General features: G+C 42.5%; 1 protein-coding gene across 1 annotated transcript in view; it reads left to right on the forward strand.

The window, feature by feature from the left end:
* Nucleotides 1-19,625: 19,625 nt before the first annotated feature.
* The window catches only part of GDA (guanine deaminase), a 57,665-nt gene continuing 55,250 nt past the window's right edge, over nt 19,626-22,040 (forward strand). The window contains exon 1 of the mRNA XM_087823184.1: nt 19,626-19,748. Coding sequence (XP_087679310.1) covers nt 19,626-19,748 — 123 coding nt within the window. The remainder of the gene's footprint in view (nt 19,749-22,040) is intronic.

Below are 22,040 nucleotides of genomic sequence, written 5' to 3' on the forward strand. Positions count from 1 at the left end.
TCCCATTTACTAAGCATTTAGTCTATACCGGATATGGAACTAAAGGCTTTGAAATCTATGAACTTACTTTTTAAATCTCTTTTAAAGGCTGATGCTGCTTTACATATTATGCAGATGGGGGAACTGCAGCTCAGAAATGGTAAGCACCGGCTAAGATTGCGCTGTGGCAAAGGAAGCATTCAAACCAAGGTCGGTCTGATTACAAGCTTATATCTTAATCATTCTGTTATTCTGCCCTTGTTCATCTCTGAAAAACCCTCTCTTGGACCCAGTCTGGAGCTCATCATAGACAAACTTCCTGAAAGGCTTGTATTCACTTGCTGTCTCCACTTCTCACACCCCAACCCACTGCAGCTTGGCGTGTGTCCACGACATCACTGAAACCACTCTGGGCAACATCATCAAGTATCTTCTCACTTGTAAAACCAAAGGATCTTGAGTCCCCCTTGAAACTTGATGTGTAGCAAGCAGCCTTTGACTCTGCTGACAGCTCTCTCCTTGGAACATTCTCTTCCATGGACTTTCAGAAAACACCTACTTTGCTAGTGTTTCTCCTGCTTAATCTTTGGGGTTGGAAGTTGCCTCTTTTTTCTTTATCTATTCCTTATATGTTGAAATTCCCCCAATCTGTCTTCTTTCCATTACAAATGCAAATACTTTCATTGCTAATACTGTCCTGCAGATCTCACCCACTCTGGTGGTTTTATTTCCATTTGCTGATAAATCCCACATTTCTATTTGGAGCCCAGGTTTCTATCCTGACCCTCAGACCTGAATATCTGCTGCCTATTTATTTCACTTCTGAGTTTACATGTCCCACAGGCATAGGACTGGAGGAGTGAAGTAGCGAGAGCATCCCATCTAGACACAGACCCCTGGGTTTGAATCCTGGCACTACCCCCTTGAATCATGTATGTCTGGGTGTTCATTTCTCTGGGCCTCCATTTCCTCACTTCACCTGCACTTGCTGAGTACACATACAAACACACACATTTAAGAAAAACAGGTCTTACACATACAGACACTATCATGCCATCTCAGGTTATTTTTCATAATTATTATGTAGGCCACCAGCCACTCCACCATTAAGTGAGAAAATGATGTTATGGTCTTTATTTTTAACATTGGATACCCTAGCCATTATGGATAAACAACAGAGAGAGAGAGAGAGAGGGAGAGAGAGAGGGAGAGGAAAGAGAGGGAGAAAGGGGAGTGATAATGCTTGAATTTTTTTTTAAAAGAAGGAAACCTGAATTTTCACAAGATTTTACATGCCTAAGTATTCATTAATAGTATCATTCAAAGTAACTAATATAAATTACTCACTAAGAAGGACTTGTTGCACTCAGCAGATTAGTACTCAGTAAATAGTAATCAAGAGTAATCTGGTGATCATCAGAATCACTGAAGAAATTTAAAGTGTATGTACATGGATATCTCCCCAGACTTACTGAATCAGAATCTCTGGAGACGGGAGTCAAGAATATGTATATCTTAAAGCTCTCAGATGATTCTGGTGATCAGTCTCATTTGGAAACCACTGGTGAGGAGGGTTTTAGCCTCTAGTATTATAAAATAGTTATTATCAAATGAGATCCATTTTCAGTGCTATCTCATATTCTATGTTTGAATGCCGGGCAATTTGAAAGATAGCGCTCAATGGAATCATCATTAGTGACATTGATCTAGATAAAGACTACATTTATCACTTTCCTTTGCAGTGAGGTGTGACTGTGAGACTCAGTTCTGCCAGTTGGATGACAGTGGACATGAAGTATGCAAATTAGGGTCTTGTCTTTTGAGCAGTGGTTTCTACTATTTTTTCCCCCCATAAATCTTTTTGGCAGCCTGGAGAAGCCTAAGGACTCCTTCTTAAAATAATATTTTTATATGCATAAAGTAAAATACTTAGAATTATAAAGGAGACCAATTATATGACATCCCGTTATTAAAATATTAAAAGAATAAATTTGTGATACAGTGATAGAGATAATTATCAACACATTCAACAACAAGATGATCAGCAGGTTAATTGCAGAATTATGAACATTAGGATGGCTTGGGGTGAAGGTGGGAGAGATATTTCAAGGTAGGTAATGTCTTAGAGTGAGAACATTTAGGATTCTCTACCTTCTTAGATTGAATGAACTCTATTCCTAGTCCCTAGAAACTTCCAACTTTGTCCCCATCTTACCCAAAGTTCAGTCCTCAACAATTAATTAGAGGAGGGGAAAAAACAAACAAACAAACAAACAAACAAATATATATATATATATATATAATGGACACAGCCTTTTAGGAAAGTATAGTGTAAGTTCAAGAATGTTTTGTGTGTGTGTGTGTGTGTGTGTGTGGCTTCAAACAACAGAAATTTATTATATTACTGTTCTATAGATCAGAAGTCTGACATGGGTTTCACCAGACTAAAATTAAATGTTGATGGGGCTGCATTTCTTTCTAGAGAGTCTAGAAGAAAACCTGTTTCCAGCTTCTAGGGCTGCTCACATTCTTTGGGGCACGGGCCTTTTCTCCATCTCTAACACCAGCAGCAGGGGATTGACTCCTCAAATCATGTTTCTCTAACTCTTCTTCTATATTTACATCTCCTTCTGACTCTGACCTCATTGGGAAATGTTCTCTGCTTTAAGGACTCATGTGATTAGGTTGGATTCAGGAATGTTTTTCAATAAAGACAGTGGCTTTTTAGAGTATTCTGACCCTGGTTTACTGGATTTTGTTAACCTGGCTGAATGAAGTGATGTTTCCTTTATTGGGCTCTTCAGTACCTAGTTTACTCATCCATCTGTCCACCCATTCAACAAACACTTTTTGAGCATCTGCTATACTCCAGACACCGTGCTGGGTATCTATTAAATGTTAGTGACTCGCAAACTTGCCGGATATTGAGTAGTGGTTATCACCTGTAGTAACAGACAAGCAGCATTTCAACCTAAAGTCTGACTGCATCTGCTTGTCCAGTTAGAACAAATTAGAAAGGTTTTCCCTAACTTGTTTGGCTCAGTGGTTAGAGCATCAGCCCGCGGACTGAAGAGTCCCGGGTTTGATTCCAGCCAAGGGCATGTACTTCGGTTGCATGCTCGAACCCAGCCCTGGTCAGGGCTCGTGCGGGAGGCAACCAATTAATATCTCTTTCACATCAATGTTTTTTTCTTTCTCCCCGCGCCTTTACTCTCTCTGTCTCTTTCTCTCTCTCCTTTCCACTCACTCTGAAAAGCAATGGAAAAAATATCTTAGGGTGAGAATTAAAAAAGAAAAAAAGAAAAAAAAGAAATGAGGTTTACAAGAAAGTATAAAGGGATATTGAAGAACTGGTTAGTTTTTTGCTCCCTATTTCAAGTTTGTCCTGTAACTGCCCAATCTTTTCTGAGAGTATTTGGGCCCCTCTTTGAGCAAACTGCCAGCCTGTAATAGGTCAGTTCAAGGAGAACATGAAAAGTCATTCCTAGGAAACATCCCAGAATAAAAAATTCTTCATGACCCTAATAACACAAAATGGACATCTGCATGTTTTAAGATCGTTGGGGAATCTGTTGTATCCTACATTTCCATTTAGTATGAAAGTAAATCTTTCCTGGAAGAATCTACAATGTCTAGATTTAGCTGTTCTTTCCTTTCGGGCTAGTCCTTGGACACTCTCTCAGGTTATCTGCCTACATTGTCATCGTGAGGATCAAATGAATGGCGTATGAGACAGGGCCTCGTCAGTGCTACTATTGTTCTTTGCAAAAATAAGGTCTTGTCACTATCAACTGATGACCTTGGGAGTTATTTCCTCCAAAAGAGCTTAGTTGGCTTTCCACACTCAGTTTCCATGTGTCTGTTTATTTTTTCGTTTTAGTCTGCTTGTTCTTTTCTAATCTACGTGTAGGACTGTAAACCACTTATCAGCAAGGACTTTGAATCCTATCTCAATTGAGGTTCAACTGTTTTGCTTGGTTTTAATTGAGCCAAAAACTTCCAGATTTTCCTGTTTACTGGATTACTGGATTTTGATTATCAGTTACCCACATCCCTAAAGAAAAGGGATTTAAATAGAAAATCATTTCCTATTAAAAGGAGATGAATATAACTTGCATAGCAATTAATAGGTAAGAGAAATGAGAGTTGTATGGCTGCTTTTGTACATACCTGTTACTACTGTATTATTCTTGATGCATTTACAAAGCTGTTTCTATAACTAAGTGAATGGCAAATGTGTTTATTCACTATTCCATGTTCTTTTAAATAAGGGGCTCAAATACTGGAATGGTGGTGTTACCGGAAAGGGGCCTGGGCCTGGAGCATGTCTGCCTCGGGCTGGCCTGTAATATGTGGGTGCTTCACTTCATGCATGAAAGATTTCACATCACCATCCAGGTGATTTTGAGAGTGTGTTTCTTAAAGGTGGGGACAGTGCAACAAGGAAGGGCTTAGGGTAGAAGCAGCAGCGGGAGCGAGCCTTGGCAGGGCTGCTTTGGCGCTCTAGAAAGTTACAGAAAAGGTGAGCCAAGGCAGGGCTGCTGCCAGCTCACTAGAGTCAGAGAAAAGGGGGTCTCGGGGACAGGTTGAGGGGGTCAGCCTGGGGCGAGCTGCTGTTGCGCTTTGTTGCTCCTGTTGCAAGTCTCGTGGGGCCCTTTATAGTTTAGGAGCTGCATGCCTGTGGGGGAGTAAGAGGAGAAAGGAGAAGGCTCGGGTTTGACACGCTGGGTCCTTGTCTTGAGGGTTTTAAAGGCTGGGAGTTTAGGGGAGCTCTTAGAGGAGGATCCCAATAGAATATTCATCAGCTTTTCCAGGGGTATCCTGACAGAGTCACCAGTGCAAGGAGTCATTAGTCACTGAAGCTGGTCCTGGCCTCGCCCCACGTGGTTTTGCTTTTTTTCTGGGCTTGGGGCTGGTACAACCGCAGGCGTAGATGTTATCTTTAGGGGGGAAAGGTCGGGGCCCTAAACTGCATGGCCCACAATATGCCAGGGGAGGAAAGTCCATCCTGGGTGGGGGAGGTCCCGCACCAGTTTTGCACTTTGCTAGGCAACCAGTGGGGTTTCTGCCCTGGTGACGCTCTGTATCTGCCTGTAAATTGCTTGGCCAGTTTGTTCAGCTATCAGTTTCAGTTTTCCCCTTCCAATTGCCAGGGAATTTTCCTAGCTTCTTACTTACTATCCTGCCTCAGTGGAATGAGGCAGAGTGGGAGTGTGTTGGATGGCTTTCTCTTCATTCTTCCGAAAATTTGCTTTACACTGACAATCTCTTTGCTAATTGTATTAGTAATAATGATCATTTCAAAACAACTACTCTCATTTTTGAGCATTTGCCATGTGCTAGGCATTTTATATCTTTTATCTTAACAATAGTGGAAGACAGATTCTATTCTTCATGGTTTTATTTTTATTTTTTAATTTTTTAAAAATATATCTTTATCGATTTCAGAAAGAGGAAAGGAGAGGGAGAGAGAGATAGAAACATCAATGATGAGAGAGTCATTGATCGGCTGCAGCCCTCAACCTGGGCATGTGCCCTGACTGGGAATTGAACCCTAATCTCCGGGATCCTAGGTCGACGCTCAACTGCTGAGCCACTCCGGGCCGGGCTATTCTTCATGGTTTTAAAAAATGTTTTTATTAATTTTAGAGAGGGAAGAAGGGAAAGAGAGAGAGATAGAAACATCAATGGAAGAGAAACATCAATAGGATGCTTCCTGCACTCCCCCTATTGGGGATTGAGCTTGAAACCTGGGCATATGTCCTGACCAGGAATCAAACTTTCAATCTCTTGGTGCATGGGCTGATGCTCAACCACTGAGCCGCACCAGCCAGGACTATTATTCACTTTTCAATGCTGTTATATAGAATATCATATAATAAGCATTTAGTATTGATGTAGAGTGGGTTAGTTATTTGCATTATTAGGATTTTGGCAGCTCCCCCACCTGGTTTTGCTCACCTAGCTCACAACAGACTCCATGTAAAAACCAAAATGCTACGGTACTTAACTGACCATGAGAAATTTAACTGCTCCCCCAAATCTTTGCTAGTGAAGTCTGATGTTAATCAGAGGGTTGCTTGGTAGGCTTGAAAGCAAGGTAATGGAGTTAGCAAAATGAATTGAATATTTAAAGGTAGCAGGTTATATCAGCCTGGGACCAGACTCTTGCTGGGACAGGCAAATTCTTGAGCCAGAGCATTTCTTCCCCTAGAAAGTTCCTGCACCGTAGGTGACTTGGGCCGGCTAGAAATTGTTGGATGACACTGGAAATATTTCTGCTGGCCTCTGGCACCTCCCACCAGCACATGCAGTAAGCAGGCATGAAAGATACTTAAACAACAAAGAATGACCTTATTCAAATTGTGTATTCACATTAGAAATTGTCCATCTTTCTGAAATAAGATGCCAAGGAGTTTTCTTTGATTCATCTAGTGAGAGAATAAAGGTAGTAGGTTAAAGTAAGCCTAAACAAAGAACAACAATAAAAACAGAAGTGAGGGGGTGAGTGGGTTGTGGGGCGGGGAGAAGGGGGTAGAGGACTACGAATCCTAAATAGATCTCTTTCATGTCATTTAATGGCTTATTTCTATAGAGAAGAGTTGTTTTAAGAAACAGATGCTCCAAGGAGGGATTAAATCTACCTAATTTTGATAACAGTACACTTAAATGAATAGTTTTTGGTGAGGTCTAAAGCTTGATTTGTAGAAAATGATAATTAAGAACTTTACGTAAGAAAAAGCTAAGACCTGCAGAACTGAATACACACATTGGGTAGAGGCAGAGGGGACTCTACATTGCTTTTCTTTTTTCTTTTTTAAAAAAATATGTTTTTATTGATTTCAGAGAGAGGAAGGGAGAGTGAGAGAGAGTTAGAAACATCAATGATGAGAGTCATTGACTGGCTGCCTTCTGCACTCCCCCTATTGGGGATTGAGCCCGCAACCTGGGCATGTGCCCTGACCGGGAATCGAACGCTGACCTCCTGGTTCATGGGTCGATGCTCAGCCACTGAGCCACGCCAGTCGGGCTGGTGCACTTTTATATAATTAAGGTTCCTAAGGGGCTATGGGCATAACGAGGTAGGCACTTCATCCAGCCTGAGGCTGGGGAGAAGGTCCATGAAGGCTTTACTATGTAAATGGACCTTGCTTGAGCCAAGTTGTGAAGGGTCAGTAGAGTTTAATTAGGCAAAGGATGTGGGGAAAATGTGCCAGGCAAATAAAAGTGCCAAAGTAAACATTCAGCGGTTTCCAGTGTTTTCATTTGTCACCCTTACCTCATAACCGCGGTCTTAAACTGTAACTCCATCCCATCGCACCCTTGGGTTTATGAGCCCAACGCTGTAGTTTGGTATCTACTTGCCATTCCTAACCACACCATGCATTTCCCCTGCTGCAATGCCTTTCTTCTATCAGTTAAAAAAAAAAAAAAAAAAGATTACTTGTCCTTCAAGGTCTAGCTCTAGTTGGCCTCTAGCTCTACCTCTAAACTGGAAAACTAGCCTGTGAGCCAACTCTCACCTACCACCTGTTTTTGTAAATAAAGTTTTATTAAAACACAGCCATACTCATTCATTTAAGTACTGTCTGTGTCTGCTTCCACCTTACAATGGCAAATTGAGCAGAATTAAGGAGTGTAGTTGTTTCAGAGATGGTGTGGCCTCCGAAGCTGTGTGTCCTTGAGATAATTGCTATGTAACCCTTCCACGCTTCAATTTCCTTACGAGTAGCATGGCAATAATTATAAAAGCTGCAGCATGTTTTTATAATGATTAAATGAGATGCTGTGTAATTTGCTGGGTGCCGTGATGTGCCACCCTGATCCCTCTTCAGAATGAACATAAATTTCCCCAGTTGTCAAAAGATAGCTTTCACCTGTCAGTCTTATGCTGTACTGGAAGAAAACTTCAAGTTGTAACTTTTTTCCGGGGCAGTCCTCATCTAATGACGTCTTATTCTGGGAAGTATAAAAACCTGGTCCCTCAACCCCCAACGTGGATCTGCCCAAAGAGCCATCTCAGCACCAGAGCTCCCTATCGATCATAGAAATTCACCCTTTTCTTATGCCCAATTCTACTTCAATTCACAGGTGTTGATCCCAAGAGCACTCTCTAAGCTCCTTCTCAGGGTTTGCCTTCAGTGATCCCAGCTCGCGACATTAGGATTGGTCCACAAAGAGAGATACTGAGATGGGATTTTGGAGTGGATCACCATGTCCTGGCTGCCAATGAGAATGCTGTCACTGGTAGTGGAACACACATAGCCCAGGCAGATGTTAACACTTCCACCAGTTGTACTGGGATGTACTGTATATGAACAGAAGGGGATGGACTGGCTGGTGCAAGGTGTCAGGGGTTTGAGAAATAAGAGGGAGATAGGAAACACAAGGACTGAACTGACTGGCTGCTGTTAAGTTCCACTGAGGCCCTGGGAAAAGGTAGCAAAAAGCTGAGATTGATTAATCAGCAAATAAATGCTCAATGTGCAGGCCAGAGGGCCAACCTGGAAACATACAAAAGAGGCTCTCATCTCTTAAACTGAGAGAAGAAGGGGTTCAAATGTGAGGACCAAGGCCGGGATTTAATTGTAAGAGTAGCTGAGGCAGGTCTTCTATGCCGAGTTTGGGCAAGTGGGTTCCTGACACAAGGTATGGGTACATCTGTGTTGATGTCTCCTAAGAATCTTGTATCTCCAGATTACCCTGAACCCTCTGACCCTGCACAGATGGTACACTCTTCCTCTCTGTTGACACACACACACACACACACACCGTGCTTGAATTTAGTGAAGAGGTCTCTCCTCTGCAGGACATTATATGCTCTCTTTGGGGCCTCCACCATCTCCCCACCCAAGTCCCAGGTCAATAACTGGGGTTAAGTCACAAAATAACTCAGCCAAGGACCTGCTACAACTGATGAAGGAGGAAGAGTTATACCCTCTCTGGTCCAATTTCAAGACTAACCTACAGGGCAAATATGCATGGGGCTTGACTCTGAGGATGCCCGACCAAGGTGGGTGGAAGATAAATTTTGACACTAGAGAGCTTACCGATATCAGAGCACTCCCCTAAATGCAGGATGTGATAATACCCTGGCAAGGAGCCAAGAGAGGGTGTGAGTATGTGGTAGGATGGCACCTAGAAACAAAAAAAGCAATGGCTCATATTAAGTGAGGTAGAAATGATGGAATTGCTGTGACAGACAGCGTCACACAACAGAGAAAGGAAAGAATGTGTTTGGCACCTCTGTTCTCTTGCCTAATTTGATGGTAAGTGACATGTGCAGCAATCTCAGTGTATATATATTATGGCTATTCATTCTGAAGGTCTCCAAACCAAGCAAGAAAATGCAGATTAGTGTCAATAGTACTACTCTAAGAACCCATAGGGACACAGTAGCCCAGACACACCAAGAGACTCCCAGGCCATTAATGGTTCTGCTGGACTTATGTAGTTATAGTTCTAGGAGTCCCCTCACCTCCCTGCATCCTATCCTCAACCAGAACAATACTGTACCTGATCTAATGGTTCTGATTTGTGCCTCTGGCTTACAAGACCTCATTATATAGGGCAGCCCTGGATATTTGTACCTGATTATGAAATAGGGCCCACCATTTTCAAGGACAAAGCATAACTGAGGAAGAAAAGGAGGCAGCTCAGTGTACCCTGTGTGATAATTTCAGGGAACAATTCATCCCTGATAACAAGAAGTAATTTTTGTTTAGGAAGTGATCTCTGGGCTTTCTTTTTTTCTGTCCTCAATCTATATTATCTATTGATTTGCAGGTTCTAGCATTTCAACTATTTTAGATAAATTCTTTGCCATTTTAAAAATCAGCAATGTGTATAGTCTAGATACTATTTGGACATCTCCTATGTACATGAACATTGTTCTCTGGGAATGTTGAGTTGAGAATGCTTGCTTTTAGATTAGCCCACATGGAAATTATTCCCTAGTCACTTGTTTTTAAACTCCAGGCCTTCCATCATCCTGATTTCCTGTGGGCAGAATAGTTGTTCACTTCAAATACAATTTAAGAAGAATTAGGAAAGCTACCTCATTTCTTCTTACACTAACTGGCTTCCTAGAGATATTCACCCAAACAATACTAGAAGTTGTACAGCTGTAATTCTATGAATGGGGTCTAAAATAGTCACTGTATCCATCATCTGTTATACTTTTAAAAAATATTACAACAGTTCCACGTGTCTTCTTTAAATAAGATATTGACCAGGCACTGAGGCAACAGAGACTACATTTTTTGAGGATCTACTATGTTCCAGATTTTGAACTAGGAGTCACCCAAATCTCAACATCCCTGTGAAGCACTTTTAAAGAAAATTGCAGCAACTGAAACTCAGAGAGGCTGATAACTTGTTTGGAATGAAACTGAGATATGATTTCAGATTGATTTAATTCTAAAGCTCATATCTACGCTATTACATCAGGCTCCCTGAGGGCACTCAAGGGAGCGACCTAGGCCCAGGAATGAATGGAGGTAGGTACAGAAGAGAAGTGAATTAACTTTTATAAGGCATCTGTTATTTGCTAGACATTTTGCATACATTGTCACAACACAGTAACTCAGTGAAATAGGTATTATCACATCTGCATTTTAATATGAGAAAACTGAGGTTTAAAGGGCTAAACAACTCACCTAAGATCACCTAATAAGTGGTAGACTCAAGAGCAGGCTAGTCATCTGTTTGACTTTTCCCAACTTCAGATATTACTCATGGCACACATATTGATTTTGCCCAATTTGTATTGTGATTTTCTTTTTTAAAAATCTCACTTTTTAAAACTTAAACTCAGTTAATTAACTAGAAAACTATACAAATCTGTAAATGAGAAACCAACTATGCCAAAGCTATGAAAGAGAAGCCAGCACCCCTTGCCATAAGCAGGAAGAAGCAGTAAACGTAAACACATTATAAACAAAATAATGATGTGGATTCTAGCTAGATACTGTTGCCCACAGAAGATTCTAGTTCTGAGGTCTCTCTCTGTTAAAAAAGGAATTCAGCAGGTTACTAAACCTTTTAGTACTTAACTGAGAAGTTCTTGACTTAAGAAGGATTGAAAATTCAAATAGAAGTAATTTTCTCACTATAATTATATATAATTCAACGTTGTTTAATGCAGTGTCTGTGAGAGAGCTAAAATCATCTCTTGAACCATGTAAAGACATCTCACATTCTACCAGTTGCTCACATCTAGTATTTCTGAATGTACTCTTTACCATTCTTAACTATCTTGAAGAAGAGTGGGATGGCCCTGGCTGGGTGGCTCAGTGGGTTGGAGCATCCTCCTGTAAATAAAGGGTTGTGGGTTTGATTCCTGGTTAGGGCACATACCGAGGTGGTGGGTTTCACATCTGGTCAGGGCACATACAGGAGGCAACTGGTCCGTGTTTCTCTCTCACATTGATGTTTCTCTCTCTCCCCCGTTCTCTCTCTCTAAAAATCAATAAAAACATATCCTCAGGTGAGGATTAAAAATAATAATAATTTTTAAAAAAAGAAACATAAAAATAGAATAGTGGGCCCGGCCAGGTGTGGCTCAGAGGTTGAGTGTCGACCTGGGATCCAGGCGATCGGGGTTCGATTCCCGGTCAGGGAACATACCCTGGTTGCGGGCTCGATCAATGACTCTCTCATCATTGATGTTTCTATCTCTCTCTCTCCCTCTCCTTTCCTCTCTCTGAAATCAATAAAGATATATTTTAAAAAAAGATAGAATAGTGGGATGACGAATGTGGTAGGGAAAAAAGAAAAAGACTTGGGACAGTCCCCACCATCTTCAAGTCTTGGAAGGTCAACATGTGGGAGATAGTACTGATTTCTTTCTTGCTCGAGAAAGTCAAACTAGGACAAATTGTGTGACATTTTGAAATACAACTTTCAGCTCAATATAATATACAACATGAACATTAAAATAACAAGGGAGGACTGAAGTCAAATTTAAGATTCTTTAGAAGTTTAAGTCTTTTTCAACTCCATCACTCTACAAGACTTTATGGTGCTTCTAGTAGCTCGAAGTTCACTCAGCATTCAAGATCCTGTAGTTGAGGCTCTTACCCAAGACAAAGGTGTTTCATCCTCAGCACTGCTGATGTTTGGGGCTGGTTTTCTGCTGCTTTCAACTTAAAGTCTTTACTTACACATGCCCCAAACTCAAATTACATTTGTTTACTTCACAGCATATGATAGTATTTTGTACACTATAGCAATTTTAATGCTTAAGGAAAGAGATGAGTGAGTTTGAATTGGGCTATTAGATATAATGTAACATTAAATCATCTACTATTTACTGAGTTCCTACTATGCGCCCTTGCACAAAGAATCCTGAAAACACAAACCAAACTTATAAAAGCAACAAAAAAAGGTGCTTCCCTTAGATGCTTTTCCTCTCCCATTTGGGCTAGATTTATAATTAGTGTCTTTTGCTTTTCATATAAAAGAGCCTCCATAAATGGTAAGTTCCTTTATATATATATATATATATATATATATATATATATATATATATATATAATATTAAAAATCATCCCTTTAGAAATATGCAGAGGAAGGAATTTTTGACATTTATTTATAGTTTCCCAAATAAGTTTAATTTTGTATATTCAAATAAGACTAAGAATTTCTCATAACTCTTTTTTTTTTCTTTAAAAACATCATTATCAATTTGATTTTCAGTTAGCTTTTAGTTTCCATATAAAATGTACACCTATCTAAAGGGGCACTAATTGTGTAACTTTTCTAAGGATGATAATAGTTTGTTTTCTGCTGGAGTAGAAGCCCAAATTTGGCTTGGCTTTAGGAGCATGGACTCACATGCATGCAACAGCTCTCAGTGTATAGCCTATCACGTCATTAGCTAGGCTGAGCATCTTCCCAACTTGGACACCACTGTCAGCTTAAGTCATCTGAGCTGTGCATGGACACTTGTGAGGAAAACCAACCCTTCCCTGTTGTCTCAAGAATTAGCATCTAAATAGGATTTCATTCTCTAAGTCTCAATTGTCACTGTGACATGTTGGATATGTGTAAAGTAAACTCTCCTAGTTCAAGGCAGAATAATTGGCAACTAGTTCCCAGAAATATGTGAAATAATGTTAATGATTTCCTACTCTGCTTCAACAAACTCAAAACTATATTTCTTCAGCTATTTCTAACATTTGTGCAACATGAGATAGATGTATGAGCTAAGTCAAATGTTAGATCTGTTTTTTTGGTTTGAATTATGTTAATTCAGCATGATAACACTAGACAGTTCATGTTGATCGGGAGCTGTGGTTGGTAGTTAATTTGGTCTTTAATGAAAGAAAATGGGGAAATAATTCATTCAACAACAACTTATATTGGGCATCTATCTTGTCTTCTTTATAGATAAAATGTTTTAAAATTTAAGGTCTGAGCAGGGGAAATAAGAAAATTAGTTCTGGGGAGTAAAGAAGTAAGGAACCAGTGATAGTATGTGATCTCATATTTTAGAAACCAAGGATGGAAGAGGTGGAATGACTTTCCCAAGGCATCATTGGCTAGAAGCTGAGCTGGAATAGGAACCCATAGATATCAATTCTATCCACTGCTTGTCCTTTGATATTAAATGTAGAATATTTTTATAACCCATGTTAGGGTAGAAATGTAGATTAAGTAACAGCAGGTCAATAGTATTTGTTTTGAGCTTGCTGTCATAGCTAAGGCGCTATGTGATCCTAAGGATCAGCAGTAAGAGCAGGTGGTGGAGACAGTCACTTATAGGATACTGAAAGCTTTCTATCCAGGAAAAAAATCTTCCTGCACCAGCTTGGCATAAAAACTAATTCAACTGAAACTCAGTTCTCTTGTTTTGAAATTTTTCTTTCTTCATTAAAATTCAGGTAAAACATATGCCTTTCCCCAAATTTCTCCAAATTTAACTTCTGTTCTACAAAGTAGAGGTAGCTTTTTCCTAGATTACTTTTCCCTCTACAAACCTCTAGTCTCTTATCTTTTGTCTTTTCTATATTCAAACTTTTCTAAGAAAACCTCAAGAATGCTAGTGTTGATGACAGATCTGGGTTATGAGGTATGAGTATTTTTAAAAATATTCAAATCTTTAAAAACGAACGTATACAATTTTACAAAATGATGAAGTATCTACTTAAACATATAGACCTCTTTAAAACAAAGACGGTTAAAGAAGTCGCACACCTCTGGGTTGTATGTGTGACTTCGGCTCTAATCTTAAGTGCCATTTATTATGTTCATATCACAAAACTTGATATGCAGTATATATGATAATATGCTGTTCTCCAGTCATGCCGGGGAAATGTTATGCTAACAGTGTGAAAACTATTAGTTCCACTCCTAGAGGTGAGAAGGAAGATTTCTGCAAGTTACGTATGGGCAGGATAGCATCTGTTTCATTCTTCTATCCACATTGCTTGGCATAATGCCTGTCATGCTATAGAGTTCCTATATTGGTTTCATGAGCAAACAGAATAAAATATATAAGGGCTAGCACTACAGTCTCATAAAAATTGGCTAAATGAGGACTGAGCCATCTCTCTCCCTATTTCTAGTAAATGCAGAAGTGAGTATGCACAGACATAACTACTGCTACACAGATAAAGAATTGGGGGGGCGAGGGTACTCCTTCGTTGGGTATGCAAACCTACATTCTCACTTAAGTACTGGAAAATTGAGATCATTATGATTTGCTATCCATCAAGGCTTCCTACTCAGAAGAACACAATTTTAGAAGGAATGCACTTATTCCATCTCAGATTTTTGGAGTGCCTTTCTTTTTTTTTCCCCCTTAAAGTATAACGAGCTTGTCAGAGTTTCCATGGTGAACATGGGCACCATGGAAACTGATAGATTTAGCTACACAAAAAGAATAAATAAAATAGGCAGGCATTTATTCCGCTGTGCAGTGACAACTTCTCTCCTGGATAGGAGAGGAACGTGGCTTCCCATTTAACCCGCCAGCCCTTTATTCTCTGTGCCTCATGAAAACACGCCTTATTTTCACTGGAGCATTTTACTAGCCTGTGCTGACTGGATTGTTTATCTCCCCGAGGTCCTACGTTTATTTTCCTCCTTTGGTTTTACTTCAGGGTGGGTCTGTGTGCCAGTGGCAATGGTTGGAAAACCATGGACAATGGGAAAGTTGTAGATGACAACCCACAATGACCAGTGAGTCATGAAAAAATTGAATGAAAAATTCTTCGCAGTCTCCTGTGAGGGGACGGTGTGTGAGAGTAACTGCGGTCAAGACCCAGGTCCATCCTATACTAAGTGGAGAGGCAAGCCAATGCCCCTGAACTTGTTTCCCCATCTCTGAAATGATTAAAGTACACCCTCTCCCTATTTTATAGGGCTGTTGTGTGGCTCAAAATGAGATAGAGGAGAAAGCCTTTTAAAGCAGGTCAAGTTCTACCTAGCAGGACAGGTTGACCAGCTGCAGGTATTACACCAATAAGGTGACCAAAATGCCAAAACTGATCATACTATGGCCCAGTCTTTTGCCTCAAGCAATTAGAGTTCAGAATATATTGGTCCCACCTAGTAGTTGGGAAGTTTTGAGACCACTTGTTTCCATCTGAAGTAGAGAGAAATGGAATGTTAAGAAATGAAGCTTTTCAAATTTCCTGTAGGTTTGAAAATTTTCATAATAAAATGTTGGAAAATGAAGTCAAGAGAATAAAGCTCTTTTTTTTTTTTAATGTTTTTGTTGATTTTTAGAGAGAGAGAGGAAGGGAGAGGGAGAGAGAGAAACATCGATCAGCTGCCTCCTCCATGCCCCATACTGGGAATCACACCCACAACCTGAGCATGTGCCCTGCCCCAGAATGTAACTGCAATGCATGGGACAACGCTTGGCCAACGGAGCCACCCTGGCCAGGGCTAAAGCTCTTTCTTAAGTTCTAGTCCCAGTGAAAATCTCACCATTAATATGCTTACTATAGCCCCTTATTTTTTAATCACTAAAATACAAGCAGTAGAGCCATCTCTTGAAATTCAGCATTTATATAAATCTGTTGAGCATCTCCTCTTGGCCAGGCCCTGTGTGAGGGGATACAGAGGAAGGAAGGAGAAAAAGAGAGCGTGGTCCTTTAGGATCCCGCAGTCTTCCGAGGAGACGAACAGGGGAGCACCTAACACCGGGGAGAGAGGAAGAGCAAAGGTTTCCTGGAGGGGCTGGGGGCACCGATTGGGCTGAAGGATTGGATCGGGGAGGGTGGGTGGTAAAGCGAGGCAGGCGCCCCGGAAGGCGGTATACGGGCCCGGCAGGCAGAGGGGTGGTGAGCCAGCAAACGCACGGTGTGTGGGAGGGGGGAAGGGCCCGAGAAGCACCCATGCAAAGGAGAGTCCTTTTCTTCGGAAGGAAGTGAAATGTGGGGGTCGGGCCCTGGCAGCACATCCCATTGGTGGATTTCCTCTTGAGAAACTGAGTCGGTGAGGGTTGAAAGGAGCCATTACTGACAGGTAGTGGGAATACTAGAGAATAGCAGTGAAATGCACATTGAATAACAATCTCCAAGGTTCAGCTCTAATGCATGAATGTAAACGGGCTGTAGAAAGAGCTGAGGAACAGAAACTGTGATTTCCTTGAGACTTTGAAGCACAGTAAATACCACTTGTGGCATCCTTTGCCCTGTCAGAATAACCATATTAACCAGAAGCTGGCTTGCAGTGTGCTTGGGCTATGTTTCAGAGGCGAGTGGAAAAGCTCCACACTCCTTTCCCCCTCCAAACCTCAGCAACCTTGAGAACATTTCCCTGGGGAGACCGGGACGGGCTTCGCAATGGCAGGCGGACCAGCACTTTAAAGGGGTCTCTGGGTCTGAGAGTGGAGAAGGGGGGAGAGCCGTCAGGAAGCCAGTTCCCTGACGGGCTGAGCTGAGGGTGCTGGGTCTGAGCTGAGGGAGCAGGGGGCCTACAGCCGCGCTGAGGATGGGAGCAGAACTGCACTGCTCAGGAGCGTGAGCACCTACCTGAGGAATGCAAATGCCATGTCACCTGGAGGCATGTGGCCGCTCCTTCTATTTAAGAATAGCTTTACGTAAGTCTATACTATAATTACTCACACCATGAGGCACAAGCAACAATATCAGTAAGCATCAAAACAAAATGCCCGGCTGGCGTGGCTCAGGGGTTGAGCATCGACCTGTGATCTAAGAGATCTCAGTTCAATACCAGGTCAGGCAGGGCACATGCCAGGGTTTCGGGCTAGAACCCCAGCCAATCAATGACTCTCTCTCATCATTGATGTTTCTATCTCTCTCTCCCTCCTTCTTCCTCTCTCTGAAATCAATAAAAAACATATTTAAAAAAAAATTCATAGCAATTCTATTACCCCAACAAGAAAATAGCCACTGTTTGTTAGACCTTTTCAAGTCTAGCCAGTATGCCTATAGGTGTTTCATGATTTTAACCAAGCATAAATGTCATTTAAAGAAAACCACTTAACATTTTATTCTACGTAATTCCCACATGGCTACATGTTTTCCCTAATTGTTTTTAATAACTGCATTAAATTCTACTAAGTAGATACATTCTAATTCATTAGTCTCAATAGTTGGATAGTCATTAGAAATATATTGGCTGTATCTGTTTTAGGGAACTAACACATCTTTTGGGAACATTTAATGGACTTCTTTTTTTACAATAACAGCCAGACATTTTTTTCACTTTTCTTTTTGAGGTTTGTGTGTATACAGGCCTAGGTCAAGAGGATGTTTTCAGTGTTCTGGCTGTTGGGACTGCCAGGAGGCAGTGTGGTCTCCAGAATCAGGAGAAAGTGACAGGGAGAAAGGGCTCATGTCCCCACAAGGCAAGTGCAATGCTTTCAGCTTCTGGACTTCCTAATCTGAGTCTTTGGCAGAGTGACCAACCACCTTGGTGGACCTGGGACTGAGGAGTTTTCTGGATTTTGAGACTTTCTGTGCTAAAACCAGGAAAGTCCCCCATAAACTGGGATGAGTTGGTCACCCTAGACATTGGGAGGAGTGAAGGGACTGGAAAAATAATTTATTCAAGCTAGCCTTATATTATAAAACCAGCAGTTCAGGAAAAGCTTACTCATGCACTGCAATGGAACGTTTATTCTTTACGTAAGAGCCAAAACCAGGTATTTATCTCAAGATATTGCTCTGCTTCTGGAAAAACCATTTCTTCATTTATTCAATAAATATGTATGAAACACCAGGCACTGTTCTAGGCACAAAACCCCTGTTCTTGTGGTACTTCCATTGCTGTGTGTGTGTGTATGTGTGTGTTGGGGGAAGAGAAGCATAAATAAATGAAAAAACATGAAATACATGAGGATGGATATGATAAATGCAACGGCAGATATAGGATGGATTAATGGGGGATTGCTACTAGCTTGGTGGGGGGGAAGGTTTCTCCGAAGAGCTGACAAGCGAAGTAAGCCAGTAGTAAGAAGAGCTGTCCATGTGAAGATCCACAAGAGGCACTAGGGGCAGAAGGAGCCACAGGTGCAGAGCCCTGAGTGGACACTAGTTGGTTGTGGAGGAACTTAGTAAAGGACATTGTGGGTGTCGTGTAGGAAAGGAATACTGAGCTAGAGGCAGTCTTGGCAACCACCCGGTGGAAGTTCCATTTCCACAGGTGAGGATGAAAAGGGTGCCGAGGCCCACCTTCATCGACTGTCGTCTCTTGGTCCCTCACCCAGCAGTTTTCCACCAAGCCATGCCACACTGCCATTCCTAGCTAGTTGGGTTCAGTATTTATTTCCACCCCCCTTGCACAACTGGAAATAAATCAAAGAGCTTAGGTATGAGAAAGATTAGAATTGGAATTGTTTGTGGATGGACAGAAGGACCAAAATATTGGCCTCAAGGTGAAGAGAGGTGTTTCCGGGTCCAGATTAGCCCCGTAAGACATGTTTCTGGACGGTCAGGTGAGGACACATTCTGCAGCTGGCAAAAGCTGGCAGTGAAACTTGTGGACAAGGCTGGCCGCCCTAACTCACCTTTCACCCTAGTCTGAACTTGTGTCAGGTCAGGCGGTGTGAGTGTGACAGGTTGAAGAGTCCAGGGTTTGGCACAAACAGCCTTAGGGTTTGAAGAACAGAGAAAACAGGCAGATGCAATTTTAGCTAGGCGTGCCAACTAAAGAAAGGCGCAGGAGGTGGGGGCCAGAGAGCTAAAGCGAATTTAGTGACCAGTTCAAGGTACAGAGCTAGAATCCCGGCTCCACCAGCTCCTTCCTTCGTCTCCTGCCCCCCTGGGTGCACGACAGCCACCACGGATTAAAAGAACTGCAACATGAGCGGTGATTTTGGAAACTCAAAGAGTTAATATATTAAAAAAACACAAAAAACACACAAAAAAAAACAAACAAAAAAAAACTAACGCATAGGAGGAGAGAAAGACCACACCCACGGGAGCGCGGTGCCAACTCCAAGCAGGAAGATCCTGTTGGTGTTGAAGAGGCAGGGAGCCAGCCCCTGGGCGCGGCCTGCAGGGGGCAGAGGACCGCCGGGGAGAGCGGGGGCAGAAGCAGGCGGGAGCTGGTGCCATTTCAGCAGCCGCCCGCAGCCCCGCCGCCCGCAGCCGCTCGCGCCCTCGCCGCGCCTCCCCCGGGGCGCCCTGCCGACCCGCTCACCCTCCGCTGCGCTCGCCGTTGCCATGTGTGCCGCCCAGATGCGGCCCCTGGCGCACATCTTCCGAGGGACGTTCGTGCACTCCACCTGGACCTGCCCCATGGAGGTGCTGCGGGACCACCTCCTCGGCGTGAGCCACGGCGGCAAAGTAAGCGGGCGCGGGGGCTGGCGCAGCCCGACGGGCGGGCGGGCGGACGGACGGACGGACGGACGGGTGAAAGGAATCGAGCCCGGGGCCCCGGCGAGCTCGGAGTTCGCTCCGCGCAGAGCGAGTGCGGCGGCTCCGGAGTTGAACTTGAGCGCTCGGCTGCCGGGGATGCCCGACGAATCCCCGCGCTGGGTTCTCGGCCTGGCTGGGGGGGACGTGTGCCCAGACGCCGGGAGTCCCAGGGCCCCGAGCCACTGGCTGGACAGCCGTCCAGGCTGCAGTGGAAGGGGGAGCGAGACTCTACCCTTGCAAATCTGAAGAGCGCATTCATAGACTAGAACCTCCTGTCATTCATCTTTGGGCTTCAGGCGCCTGGCACGGGCTAGGCGTTGAGTAAATTTATCGTGAAAGGAATCACAGAGGGGGAAGTCTGATCAGTGTTCTTTAGTCCTTTCAGTGCACAAAAGAAACAAAGTGCTAATTTCATTCACGCGATCATTCAACAGACAATACACTTACTAATGATTCGAACTAAACAGCTTCTAATACTAGAAAGGTAGCCTGGGAGAAAGTATCCATCCCACTCCCCCAACACACACCCATAGCTATTCGCATTCAGGCAAGCAGTTCCATTTTAAGGTGCAAAATGTCTTCTATGAGTGTATCTTCTATACTTCCTTTTCCAAAACCAGGATTTCTGCAAACGACCTGGGTAACTTGATGTCTAATATTAACGGTTCCATACTCAGGGGTGGCAACTGTATCTGGAGTGGCCTGGCCAGTTTGATTAAGTGAAAGGCATTCCAGTTTTAGAAGAAAGAAACTAAGGTGGGGATGGGATATTTTTGAGCTTTGCACTACCAGTTTGCTTAGCAAAAGTACAGGCATTGTGACTTGTCAGCTTGACCATACTATTCCTGACTAAAGATTCTTCCCAGTCCGTCAGAGGTCTGCCTCGTGAGTCTCACATTTGGGAATAACTAACCCCTGTTTTCTTATGGTGCTTAAAAAAATATTCTCCGTGCATATTCAGGGAGCCTGCTGTTATGTTTCCAAGGTGATCAGACTCTCAGAGCTCCCCCAAATGGGGAGACTCCCATAAACCCCGAGAATGGTGAATTATTGCCTTGTGTACTTTACCCAAAAGTTTCAGGGATCCCTTAGGCTAAGAAAAGTCCCAAGTGGCAAAGGAACAGAAACTGCCAAGCTGGGGAAGGCTCAAAGGTGTTTTCCTAACCACAAGGAGCTGCTCAACTCTTAGGATTCTTTTTTAAAATTAATTTCCCATATCCCGGATTTTAATTGGTAGGATAGCAGGCAAGAGAGTTGAGTTTGAGGAATGGCTTTAACCAGTGGAGAGGAATGAGAAAAGGGAGTGATTTATCTAAAAAATTGCCTTTGCTAGGTGTTGTAGACAAGAAAGAGTGTCCTGAACATGCAATTAGTAGCTGGTCAAGAAGTCTATTCCTAACGGTGTGTGGAACATACTGAAGTAATAAATTTAGAAAAATGCCTTCCCAGCACAAGATAAAATCAACTAGAAATTGAATACAAAGGTGAGGTAATCAAGTGGCTTCAATTTATAGTATAAAATGCCCTAATCATTGAATTAGTTACTGTTTACTGCTCTGCTCCTAAGTGCAAAGCAGTTGATTTCTGACTGTGTAAAGTGAAGATGTGCCACATATATGCCAAGGCTTGATTTCCCTCCAAGTGCGAATGCCTCGCCTTTAGAGCTGCTGGGATAAGTATCTTATTTCCTTAAAAATTTTCGAGATTCTAAACAGAAAATTATGTCTCCATGAAATAAATATGAGGAATCAACATGATCTTTACATTTTTACTGAGCTCTGAAAGCTATTCTCAAACCTTGGGATGAATCAGAAACACCTAGGGGTGCTTGTTAAAATGCTGGTTCCTGCCCTGGCCAGTTTGGCTCAGTGGTTAGAGTGCAGGCCCTCGGACTGAAGCGTCCCGGGTTCTATTCCTGCCAAGGGCACGTACCTCGGTTGCAGGCTCGATCCCCAGAACCAGGGGTGTGTAGGAAGCAACCAATCCATGTGTCACTGTCACATCCATGTTTCCCTCTCTGTCTCTCCCTTCCACTTCTATGAAAAGCAATGGAAAAATATCCTCCGGTGAGGATTAAAAATAGTAATAATAAAATAAAAAATAAAAAGAAATAAAAGTAAAATGCTCCTTCCTGAGCATCATCTTTACCCCAAGAAGTGACATTGCAACAAAGATCCCAGGAGATTTCAGCACAGGGAGTGGGTAGAATCCATTTTGGGT

The sequence above is a fragment of the Miniopterus natalensis genome, chromosome 12 (genome assembly GCF_054644295.1).
Source record: "Miniopterus natalensis isolate mMinNat1 chromosome 12, mMinNat1.hap1, whole genome shotgun sequence".
In the NCBI taxonomy this organism is placed as follows: Eukaryota; Metazoa; Chordata; class Mammalia; order Chiroptera; family Miniopteridae; genus Miniopterus; species Miniopterus natalensis.